The sequence below is a fragment of the Centroberyx affinis genome, unplaced genomic scaffold (assembly GCF_046629955.1).
Source record: "Centroberyx affinis isolate AG114_WGS23_722 - 3 ecotype Tasmania unplaced genomic scaffold, CSIRO-AGI_Caff_v1 ptg003986l_1, whole genome shotgun sequence".
Lineage (NCBI taxonomy): Eukaryota > Metazoa > Chordata > Actinopteri > Beryciformes > Berycidae > Centroberyx > Centroberyx affinis.
Window position 1 is genome coordinate 396,703 of NW_027281803.1, and position 12,474 is coordinate 409,176.

The 12,474-nt window shown below is 42.7% G+C and overlaps 1 protein-coding gene across 2 annotated transcripts; it reads left to right on the forward strand.

Moving 5' to 3' along the window:
- Positions 1-79: 79 nt before the first annotated feature.
- api5 (apoptosis inhibitor 5) lies at positions 80-10,702 on the forward strand. 2 transcript variants are annotated; one of them, XM_071541990.1, is made up of 14 exons: positions 80-372; positions 926-1,087; positions 1,276-1,369; positions 1,499-1,564; positions 1,894-2,045; positions 3,392-3,598; positions 4,180-4,284; positions 4,998-5,087; positions 6,092-6,273; positions 6,765-6,858; positions 7,029-7,085; positions 7,198-7,277; positions 7,983-8,089; positions 8,963-10,702. In XM_071541990.1, exons 1-14 carry the CDS (start codon positions 301-303, stop codon positions 9,043-9,045), a joined length of 1,551 nt encoding a protein of 516 aa, XP_071398091.1. In that variant the 5' UTR covers positions 80-300; the 3' UTR covers positions 9,046-10,702. The 2 variants fall into 2 exon arrangements, with proteins under 2 accessions (XP_071398091.1, XP_071398090.1); XM_071541989.1 differs by having other exon boundaries at positions 7,983-8,125; positions 8,963-10,701.
- Positions 10,703-12,474: the final 1,772 nt, after the last annotated feature.

Consider the following 12,474-nt stretch of genomic DNA (forward strand, 5'->3'; position numbering starts at 1 on the left):
CTGTCACGTGTGTTATAGCCGGCTGCGCGGTTCGTGAATATTGCGCATGCGTTGTGCCATTTCTTCCGTAGCAATTTGCAAGTAGGCTAGCGACAAACGTTGCGGGAACGGACAGCGGGGGTTTCATTCACAGCTTTCTCGAATTTTCCTCTCCCCGTCCCCTTTCCACATCACACATTTCTCCATCATACGGTATTGTTTGTGTTACTGTTCGGGCGAAACGGAGAAAAAGTGACTCGAGAGAGGATTTCTGCGCATTTATCGGCGGTCTTATCTTAGTAGGCACTCGGACGCACGCTGATGGCGGTCACTATCGAGGAGCTGTATCGTAACTACGGGATCCTTGCTGATGCTAAGGACAACCTCAGCCAGGTAAATACACGCCAACATGCTAGCTACCAGATTTGGATACTGTTATTGTTTTAATTTTGTTCAATCGAGGTCTGCGTTGCTTAACCATGGCAGTTAGCAGCAACTGTTTATAACTTTCCTGCCTTATATAACCATGCTGTGCGCGCTAGGCTAACTGTAGCTAGTGGACAAGCTAATTAGCTTCACCACATAGCATCCATGCTAAGCTGTAGTAAAGTTGACCCTCGCCATTTTTATAGCTTACGTTTTCTAGCTCAATTCAACCCAGGAAAACACAAAATATACAAGTTCTTGATTCAAAGCTATTTCAGTGCTACTCAGCTAGGTAGCTGGCCACCTAAGGTGCACTGGTGTTGACCGGAGCGTTTTGACTTGCTATGTCACCATCACCAGAGTGAACATAGTAAAATAACAAGTTAAAGGCCAAACATTTATTGTAACTTAAGTGCGAATGTCAGTCCCTTAACACGTAAACATTTCCAAATAAGTGACCCAGCATGTTTCCATAGCCATTACGTGTTTATTGATGCATTCTCTCCTGTATTGTCTGTAGCACAAAGATGCCTACCAGGTGATCCTGGACGGCGTGAAGGGGGGCCCCAAGGAGAAGCGACTGGCAGCACAGTTTATTCCCAAATTCTTCAGCAGCTTCCCGGAGCTGGCCGACGCAGCCATTAACGCCCAGCTTGATCTTTGTGAAGATGAAGATGTGTCGGTGAGTGTTAATGCCACAAGTTGGGCGCTTGGTAGACTCAGTGGTAGGTGCAGTTGTTGACTTGGTCGTCACTTGGGTCAACATTTCCTGGTGTGTGGCTGACTATCTTGAGCAAATGCTTTCACAGTAGTCAGGTTTATGTCATCCTAACAAATCCTCCATGTGTCTGTGCACTTATCTATGTCCAGATTCGACGACAGGCCATCAAGGAGCTCCCGCGGTTTGCAACAGGGGAGAACATCCTCAGGGTGGCAGATATTCTCACCCAGCTCCTCCAGACAGGTATTGTATTTCTCTAGCTAAACGCTATTGTACCATTGAAGGCCTGGACTCTTGATCTCCTGTTACAACTTTGATTCTCTAAATTATTACCTGACTAATGACTAATCTTACATTTCTTTGTGCTTTCAGATGACACGGCAGAGTTCAACCAAGTGAATGCAGCACTCGTTTCTATCTTCAAGATAGACGCCAGGGGTAAGTGTTGCTTTTTCCTCCACTGCTGAACCTCAAACAAAGCTGTTGTTTGCTTATCCCTCCTGCAGCCCACTTTAGAGCTTTATGTGTAATGTGAAACATGACTGTTTTTTCATGGAATGTAATCCAGGAGAAAAAACCTGATTGGAACCTCAATGAGACTCTCAACCCAATGTTGGGATTTTCTGAACAAATTGTTAGCTGTGTATATCATTACAACCGTAGCTGCCAGTTCTGTATAGTTATTGTGATCCTGCTGAGTTTGTAATTATGAACTAGTCCCTCTGTGCTGACTAGCATCCTCCCTGCATCTGTCTGCTGTCATTCAGGTACTCTCGGAGGCCTCTTCTCCCAGATCCTGCAGGGAGAGGACATAGTGCGGGAAAGGGCCATCAAGTTTCTGTCAATCAAACTTAAGACCCTGCCGGAGGACGTCATGACCAAGGAGGTGGAGGACTACGTCTTCACAGAGACAAAGAAGGTCTGAATTGATTCTACCACAGTGATCTTTCCTTCCTCGGGATTTGTCAGAATTTTTTACACCGGCTCTGGATGTGACCAAGGTCATTTCCATCAAACTACGTTGCACCGTGTGATAGACTGGAATCAGGTTGGGGAATTAACACCAGCCACTGGCCAAAGGTGGTATGTTTTGACTGTGGCTGGTAAATTTGTCGACTCTTCCGGTCATTCTGGCATAGTCTTAAGGTTCTTTTCTATTCTAAACTCATATTTGTTCGGTACAGTAGTGACATCGGCTGGTGAATTTGTGACTACATCAGCCACTGTGCGCAAGTTTCCTGCCCTGACTGGCATCTTGCCCTGGGGAATGGACTTTAAAGGCCAGGTTTTTTTTCCCCACACCATAGAAATGTGAGATGAGCTCTTGGCCTATGCGCCACTTTGGCTCAAACTCAGCTGCCTTACTGCTTTCCATATGTAATCATGTCTCCTCTGCATGTTGACAGTGTAGGGGAAGGAGGTGGAACGGCAATGCAGCATCTGAAGTGTTTCTCTAAGGTTACGAGGATGTTTTCAGTGCTGGCAGGCCAGTGTAGGCAAAGGATGAATAGTTAAGAAGCTTTGGTCTATGCAAGACTTCTCCCTTTCTTTCCCACCGGAGCTGCCTGCTTCTCCATCTTAACTTTCAGTTTGTGGTCGCATGTAATGGAGGCACTTGATATACAACACTGGGAGTTGCAGGGGAATTGAAAATATAACAAACACTCCGTTGTTGCCGAATTATATGATTATTAATCGTAGAAACATAAAATCACGACATCTAATTATCTGCTGTCCCTAAGCGACAGGAGAGGAATAAAATGAGAACTAAGGAGAGATGGAAGTGATGTTTTTGGAGAAGAGTAGAGGAGAGAAGATTCCAGTGGCCAGTGAGATAAAACCTTATGTGTGATTGTCAAAGAATGCCAAGTCGATACTTGTGTCCTTGTGGAGAACATTCTTCCTGAGTTCTCAAGAATGTCAGAACAGAGAAAGCAGGGTCTGAAATTAGCAAGTGCCAAATGTTGGGCGATGTTTTGATGAGGAATGTATGGAATTATTTCGGACGGTATGGTGCCAGCATGATTCTGAATTCTTGCGCTGAATCTTGGAGGTTCCCGTTTGTTCCCATTGGCCAAGCCGCCATCCGATGCATCCTCTATTCACTGATTACCAAGTAAACTTTGAGGCTCTTTATCCGTCCTGTGTATTTTAATCGTACTTTTGCCGTTGGATATTATGTCCAACACATTACGGAGGACAAAAGAGCACACAAGAACTGATATTAACGAAGCCCTTATGTTTCCTGCCCTGCTGCCTCCCCAGGTGCTGGAGGATGTGACGGGGGAGGAGTTTGTGCTGCTGATGCGCGTGGTGTCGGGCCTGCGGGTGCTGCAGACGGTGAACGGGCGGCAGCAGCTGGTGGAGCTGGTGGTGGAGCAGGCCTTCCTGGAGCAGGCCCTCAACCCCGCAGACCCCGACACCGTGGACCGCCTGCTGCAGTGCACGCGCCAGGCCCTGCCCCTCTTCTCTGTGAGTAGAACCCACACACCTGACACTAACAAAGTCACGGATCAGTTGATGTACAGTATGCGTAGTAGCTGCTGTAGTGCAGTTCTGTAGCTTTTTTAGTTTAGTTTTGGTTCCATGTCTGTCCCCGTTTTCATCCCAGTTATGGCTCTAGTACAAGTTGGAGTGCTAAAATTTTTTTCTTTTAAACAGAATAAAACATTATTTCTTAGCATTACAGTGACATTTCTTAGTATTTTAGAGAGAAATTGGGTTTAATTATACTGTGATTTTAATTACACATTTCCACTAACTTTGAAGTACATTTTGTTGTGATTGCAAACCACTTCTGAATGAGTACAAAAGAAGCAGTAGTGGACACATTAGAGACTTTGTGTCTGATAGCATTCCAGGAAATTTCTGCAAATGTACTTGTATTCTGAAACTTCTTATGCACATACTCAAACATATACAGTATAACATGCCTGTTGGCTCTTGTTTATAATTGTTTATAACTATATTTATTCATCCGTTATGCATACAATCATTCAGAGGATTCATCATTTTAATTTAACCAAAACTTCTGTTTTTTCCCCACCTTCTAGAAAAATGTGCATTCCACACGTTTTGTAACCTACTTCTGTGAACACGTCCTGCCCAACCTCAGCTCCCTGACCAGTCCTGTGGCCGAGCTCGACATTCAGTTGGAGGTTCGTTTTTCAGGGTGTTCTTGGACATGCAACTCTCATTTATGTGTAGTGGGAGATGAGACTTTTCATGGTTTTTGTGTTCCTGGTCACACCCATGTTGCCTCCTGGATTGACATAATTTTGCACTTGGGACAAGTTTGGTTAATGTTGTCTCTTAAGTCCAGTCCTGCTTTGTGGCATTTTGACCCAGCCTGGGATTTATTGATCATCTCAAGAGTGGACGTGCTGATTTCTCAATATTTTTTTTTTCCTTTGTGTTTGGTTGCATAAAGGGATTCATCAAAATGGGAAATTACCACAACCCAAAGGCTACTAAATCTTTCTGTGAAGCCTGCGATTATCTAGTCTACCAGCCACTTGGACATGTTATTGACCATTATATAGAGGTCCAAGCAGCTGTGGTCAGTGGACAAACAGATTTGTTTCTTGCCCTGGATTTAGCCAGATATCCTGAATCAGCACTTCAGTCCTTGAGAGGTTTGATAAATATGGGCGCTGGTGTGAAGTCGATACTCCTAATGTCTGACATTTGGTGAGCGGTGGTAGTAGTAAACAAAGTCAGCGTGGCAGCCACCTGTCAGAGGTGTCGGCCAACTGTGTGTTGTTAATGGGTCATTAGCCTGCACCGTGTAACACTGTTTCTCATTAGCAATGCACAGTTCAGTGTGTGAGAGGGTCTGTTAAACGGCGTGTGTGTGTGTGTGTGTGTGTAGGTGCTGAAGCTGATGGCTGAGATGAGTCCGTTCTGTGGAGACATGGATAAGCTGGAGGCCAACCTCAACATGCTGTTTAACAAGCTGCTGGTAAGAACGGATTGGATCCTCCTGCTGTAGCCGCACACAGAGGAATACATGTGGAAATACACTTATAAATACACATTGGCAGGTTTTTATCTGGATCCATCAAGGGAAGGCTGAGTGCTCATGCTCTTTTTCTGCACTGTCCTGCTTCACGTTTATACAGTTACATCCACAGCCTGGATGCTGTCCAGTACAGTCAGTTCTCTACTCTTGGCCACTGGGCAATTGATGATTAATTTCTTGGCTTAAGCTATTTCAGTAGTAGTTGTTGAGGGAGACGAGAGCATTACTTATTCAGTCTTCCCGCCTGGATTTTCCCAGCTGCTCCGGGTATCTGTACTGCTGAACTTCTTGTCACAAGGTTGCTTCTCTAACCTTAAGATAACGGCTGTTGAGTTGGTAGATTCAAGGGAAAGGGGATTTATTGGGAAATGAAAAGTCTATCACACTATACCACATAAAAGGGTCTAGTAATTACACCTGGGCACCAGAGACTGTGGACTTTGTAAAACCATGGGAATTAAAGTTTTCCGTGACCATGGTGGATTTATGTCATTTGGATTCCAAGTGGGAGTGCCCCCATTGCCTGACTGATCTATAAATCACTTTGCATCCAAAGCACCAAGCCTGCCTGTTAAATTAGCAAATTACTCAGGTGGTCGGACGCCTACCTTCATCTCCAACAAACCTACTGACCTGCATATTTAGCCTTCTACACAATATATTGCCAGTTTTATGTAGGCTATTATGTGAATGTGTGTTAGACATTAACTGGACACACATGCATAAAAGTTGCCAAACACTCACAAGGTGACCAATGCCACTCATAAACATTATTCCTACTCACCAGTTTAATTTCACTTGAGGCACTCTGCTGACAGTCGACAAAAGGATCTTCTTTCTGTAAAAGCCTAATGCTCACAGCTGTTGGACATTAAAGCAGAGGTTAACTTGTTCTGACAGAAGGTTCCAGTCGTGAGTTTCCACCTCTCTTTCTGTCTGTGTAGGAGTTCATGCCTCTGCCTCCGGAGGAGGGGGAGAACGGGGAGAATGCGGTGAGCGAGGAGCCCAAGCTGCAGTTCAGCTATGTGGAGTGTCTGCTCTTCAGCTTCCACCAGCTGGGCAAGAAGCTGCCCGACTTCCTCCTCGACAAGGTGGACGCTGAGCGCCTCAAAGACTTCAAGATCAGGTGAGGGGGCGGCACTAAAGACATCTGTCTCCTGGTTTCAAAGTTATCAGCATGAACCTAGCTGTTTGCTTGTCCACCTCCCATACTTAATCTGTAAAGCATTTACATTGCTGTGAACTGTGGGCGGAGCTCTATACAGTGGTTCAAACATTAAGATGAATCTGATCAGCCGTGGGTACTGCTTCAAATATAGCAACATACATTTTCATCATAACTTTGCTTCACCATTGAAATGTTCTTATCATGAAAACATTAGAGCTTGCCAAGAATTGGGTAAAGCAACCTTTGGGTTAGTTTTCATATACATTATCATGACATAAGTAGAATAAATGGAATGAATGAATGAACTTCCACTGGGGAGCAACACATTGAACATGTCAAGTGCGATTGGGGGTGTAGCTTGATCTTCAGAAAAGGAACTCTTCTTTTCAAACTCACTTGGTCTAAAAGCAGCCACTTAGAGTTGAATGTGTGTTTCTGTGGTCCGACAGGTTACAGTACTTCGCCAGAGGCCTGCAGGTTTACATCAGGCAGCTACGGGTCGCACTGCAAGGCAAGACAGGAGATGCTCTGAAGACAGAAGAGGTAAAATCTGCTGTTATCAATGCGCTCTTGATATTGCAATACTTGTTGCATATAATCAAGAAAAATTAGCAATTAAATTTTTTGTCGCTACTGGTCTCGGTTGACTATGTTTCATATTCTTGCCGTTGTAAAATATCTCAAACACTAACTTATCCTTTTTGTGTAACCAGAACAAAATCAAAGTGGTGGCCCTCAAGATCACCAACAACATCAACGTTCTCATCAAGGTAAGCTGTTATATATGGTGGGAGAATAAAGATAAAATATGGACCTCACATCATAACCCATAACTGTGTTTCTGGGAGAAAAAATTTGTATTAAACTGTATTTTCTTTCCAGGATCTTTTCCACAACCCTCCGTCATACAAGAGCACAGTCACTCTGTCCTGGAAGCCTGTCCAGAAGGCAGAGGCAGTAGCGTAAGTCTCCTCCCCGACGACCACACAGACCATTTAAAAATTAGCTAAATCAATATTGACCACTGCAAATTTTTTCTTAGAAATGAAGGTGTTTCAGACAGGTTCCATAACAAGATATTCCTGTCCTGACGTTCCATATCAAACTAAGCAAATGGCAAACATTAGTTATTTATCCTCACACACTTTTTTTTAACAAGTTGTTTTTAATCAGTTGTTGCACAAATTTGAATTTCAAATACTTATCCTGGATTAAACTTTCTGGCACTTATTGTGTTGTACACTTTTGCAAAACCCCAAGCAGGTTAAAAGAAACAGGTCTGCTGCTAACCTTATCTTTCAAGTCCACAGATGTGAAAAGATTTGATAAAAAAAAAAAAGAGACTTCTTGTTAATCAAGCACTTCATTTGCCAAGTAGAGCAAATGTGAAGAATTTGTTATTGTTGTAAAGGAACCCAAAATTCAGACTTAACTTTTAACATCTGTTAAATTTTTCTGTGACGTTATCACAGCTTTACCACATGATATACAGCCAGTTCTGCAACTTATCTCCCACTTCCTGACACCAGTGTCTCCTTTAGTAGGAGGTGAACTGATGCAAAGACCTTCCATGTCTCAGTCAGCAGCCATATCCACTGCTATTTGACTGTTGTAATATGTCAGACTTCAACTGAGCGTCTCATCTAACCGTTCTGCCTCTTGTGCAGACCCAAACGCCCGTCAGGCGAGGAGATGGGCACCGGCGGCAGCATGAAGAAACAGATCTCTCCTCTGCCCCGGAGGGACGCACGGCAAATCTACAACCCCCCCAGCGGCAAGTACAGCGCCACCATCGGCAATTTCAGCTATGGTGAGGAGCACCTGGTGGCACGGTTTTTATTTTTCCCAACACCGGTGTACGGCATATCCACTTTTACATTTGTATTTAACATTTTTGGCACTCATCCAGAGCACATTTAGTTCAAATGGCTAGTCACGGTTTTTCTAATCGCCTCTCAGCCTCACTTGGGCAGAATGAAGGTTTGGTTGACACAAAATGCCCCGGTCTTTGTCTGGATGGTTCACTGAAATGCTGTAGACCTTTGTTAAAGACCCTGAGTCTGATATCAGGGTATACACAGGTGGATTTTTTTAGGACCAGAATCATTACTTCCTTTAGTGAAAGATGTCATATCGCGTCTATAACATGGATTTAGCAAAAATGACATGGTCTCCATTGGAATACACAAGTTTCTTACACAGATCTGGAAAGTCTGGAAACGTGTGCAATGTCATTCTGTCCCAAAACACACATTATGACATTTTATTCTTGTGAAAAGTAATCTTCAGCTATAATTCAGCCTAATTGACAGACATGTTACCTACCCGCTATCACCATACGCCATATTAAATGCCAACCAAAATCTTTAGTTTATTCATTTACACATACTGTAAAACTAATAGTAGAGATCCTGCCACTATTATAAGTTTTACGGTACAAATCTGAAGGAGAGACGAAATACAAATGCTAGGTGATACAAAGACGCTCCAAGGGGCTTATAAAATATCTTGCCCCTAAAGAAATAAACAGGGGAATAAAATGACAAAAGGGTAAATCCAGTTAAGAAAGGTCTTGAATCCATATGGAACCTAGATTATCCTAGATCCATACTGAACTCCTGTCTCTGTTTTTCCTGTCTGACTCCAGAGCAGCGCGGAGGCTTCAGGGGCGGCCGGGGGGGACGAGGCTTTGGAGCCAGAGGCAACAGGAGCCGGGGCCGAATCTACTGAGAGACGCGCACACACACATACACACACACACACACACACACACATGCACACGCACACGCACACGCTCATCGAACTGCAGCACATCAGGATCCTTGCCGTACGAAGGCGAGCTACCCATCGTCCACTCTCCTCTTTTTAACCTGTCTCCACATCTTTCTTTCTGCATTTCAAAACACACACGTCCAGGAAGTAGTCTTTTTTTTTTTTGGTGTTGGTTTCCTGTCTTCAGAATCTCCTTGACGGAGTACGGGCTCGGACTTTTCTACTTAACAGTTTCAACAATTTCACCATCCATTCTACTTGGCCAAGGCGATAGTTCAATTAAATCTTCATGTTGTGTTTTTTTTCCATTTTTTTTTAATATTATTGCGTGTATTTTTGTGGAACAAAAGACTGCCAAGTTGTAACTGATCAATATTTTTGTCAGATTGTTGTAGGAAAAGAAAACAGATACTGTTGTTTTGCAACACGTTGATGAATGCGTTCTTTCTACCTTTTTATTTAATCTTACGTTTGTTTGTTTTTTAGAGCTTGAATTGGATTGGCTGACTATTGCTACTTTGTATGAATCAATGATGTTGTTTCATTGGATTTTTATCATAAACTTGTATGGAAGTATCACCTTTTTTGTCCTTTTTGTTGTTCATGTAGTGTATAGTAATAGTTGTAGTAGACTAAGTAACAGTTGAACTGCAAGCTCCAGTCCAGAGCGAGAGAAAGACGTCACTCAGCGCACTGCTACTGCTTCAAATTTTTCATATTTCAACCTAAAACGTGGCTTGCGAGTTTAAAAGCCTATTCTGTTCGTATGACATGGCTTCAAAATGATTTCCCATTGCTCCAGAAGCACAAGCTGTCAATAAATGACTATTTAAACAGGACAGACGCAAAGCTCCACAGCATTACATGAACATGATCAAAGCTACTTAGTGGGACGATGAGTGGCGCTGCTCTCTGGGTCTTGATTGGGCCTAAAAGCCTTGTTGTCCATGGATGACCGTATCTCAGTGTCTGATGGCTGAACGACTAATGGACTTGGATCAAGTCTTGCATGGGACCTGGGGATTTGATGAAGGTGTAGTTAGACTATTTTCATAGTTGGATGTTTCACAAAGCCTGAATGTAGCTTTGTAGCTTGATTCTTATTTAAAAACACTATTTAAATATTTGTTTGTAGAAGGATTTGAATGGTCTACTTTAAATGATTTTTGTTTTTCTTTCCCTTTTGACTTGAAGTGAATCCCAGCGACCCTGCAGTTCAGAAGTTGTCTCATTTTGTGTGGCACACAGTGTTTGTTTAGTCTCAGATGATCAGCCAGCATTAATATAGAGAAGTATTTATCCCGTGTATCCTTGTTGACAGACTGATGATACACATAATGCCCCTGAAACTTTTCTACTAAATGTAAAAGTGGTTCCTAGCCACAAGTGGACGTGTTCCTGCTGATGTTTCGCATGTTTTTTGGATATATAACAGGTGTTATTTCAGTAGTTTTGCATTAAAACCACACGATGGATAAATGATTGATCTATCTGAATTTGAATATAGCCTACATTAGGTCAGTGTCTCAATGCATGGCTCCACTCTCCCCACAAAATATAATAGTTTTATATAAATATAGAAAGCATGACAACACTTTTCAGAAACAAGGGAGTGCTCGTAAAAATGTTACAGACAACCTGTGTAGATGTATTGCTGCAAGATGCACTAGTTTAACTGTCAGTAAACTATATGCACACAATCGCAAGTCTATTGAGAGATTCCTGTATTGTGCGTATGATGTCTGGCCCAGTTTGACCGAGCAGACTGTGGTTGTAAGTTTGACTCGTCCTGAATGTTCTCATGGAAGCTGGACATCACTGCTTGCGAGGCATTTCTTGGTATGCCACTCTGGATCGGTTTGTTTTTCTGCAGCATTTGATGAATACCAAGTTGGCAATCATATGTAGGTTTGAAAGGGTGGATGAATGTGTAAAATCTGACACTTTCCAGCGTTTGAAAAATTTGGGAATTTCAAAAAGTATGCAAAAATCTTCATGTATGGCAAAACATCTCGTCTAGTTTCAGACCCACCATTGTTTTCTCAAGTCATGAATAATAATCTTCCACTTTAGAGTGATATTAACTAGTTGACAGTCATATTACCTGGCCTCTATCGGCATACATCATCGTTAATCACCGACTAAAATCTGGTCTGGAGAGAGGAAGGAATTTTGGAATGGAAAAACATGTAAGGTGGAAAAACAACTTGACATGAACTGAAGTGGTTGATCCTCCTCCTAGTTGTTTGAGATGCTTTGTAACCTAAAAGGAAAAAAAGAATGGTTATCCAGGGTTCCCATGGGCCTTGAAAATCCTTCAAAGTTGCTGAATTTGAGCAAAATAAGGCCTTAAAAGTTTTGGACATCCTTGAAAATACTTGATCATTCTGACCCATTGTGGAGAGCTGTTGTGCTGCAGTTGGGCCCTTTTAGCATCTTCTTTAATCTAAACCCATTTTACCTACAGTACCTTTTTATTTTCAGAATAGAGTTTAGGCTGACATAATGACCTTAATTCACAGGATACATCATAGTGAAAAATATTAAATTGATTGGAGGTACATGAGAATAGAGTCATTTAATGGAAAACACTTAAATTGATGTTTTTTCTGAAAGCATAATTGATTTTTCTTCATATTGGTGGTTTGCAAAATGGTGATCACTGACTGGAGAGATAGTTAACCCACCTTTTTATCACTGTTTGCAAGTAATATCTGAAGAACAAAATGCAGAGAGCCGTTGGTCTACTTTTGTTTCAATTCCCAGATCACAAACATTACCAGCAACCAATAGTAAAGGCTTCAGGGGTCAGAGACACAGTAGAGACACAGACAGTGGTTCTCTTTTCTTCTTCTGTCCATTTACTTAACCACTCTCACTCTCACTCTCTCTCTCTCTCTCTCTCTCTCTCTCTCTCTCTCTCTCTCTCTCTCTCTCTCTCTCTCTCTCCCCCACCCTCCCTCCCTCCCTCCCATTCTTCCCTCTCTCCCTCCATTCACTCATTCCCCTCTCTTCCCACCTTCATCGTACTGGAGCAGAATGAGGAGAGGGTAATTTTAGCCCCAGGATCTGGGATCTACATTTAGAAAACACACACATGCCTACATGCCTGTATCTATGCTCCCCTGTCCTGGACTGGATGTGTGTGTGTGTATGTGTGTTTGTATGTTGGGTGGGGGTTGTTGAAGTAGAAAAGAGTAGAATCAGGCGCTCAATAATTGAAGGGGTTATAAATAGCTGCTGCCATGTTTAGAACACACACTTTATTTTACACAACCTGGTGGAGGCTCTGCTTCACGTTCAGTCATGCGCACTTGTTCTCTCATATACACACACACACACACACACACACACACACACACACACACACACACAAACAGACACACA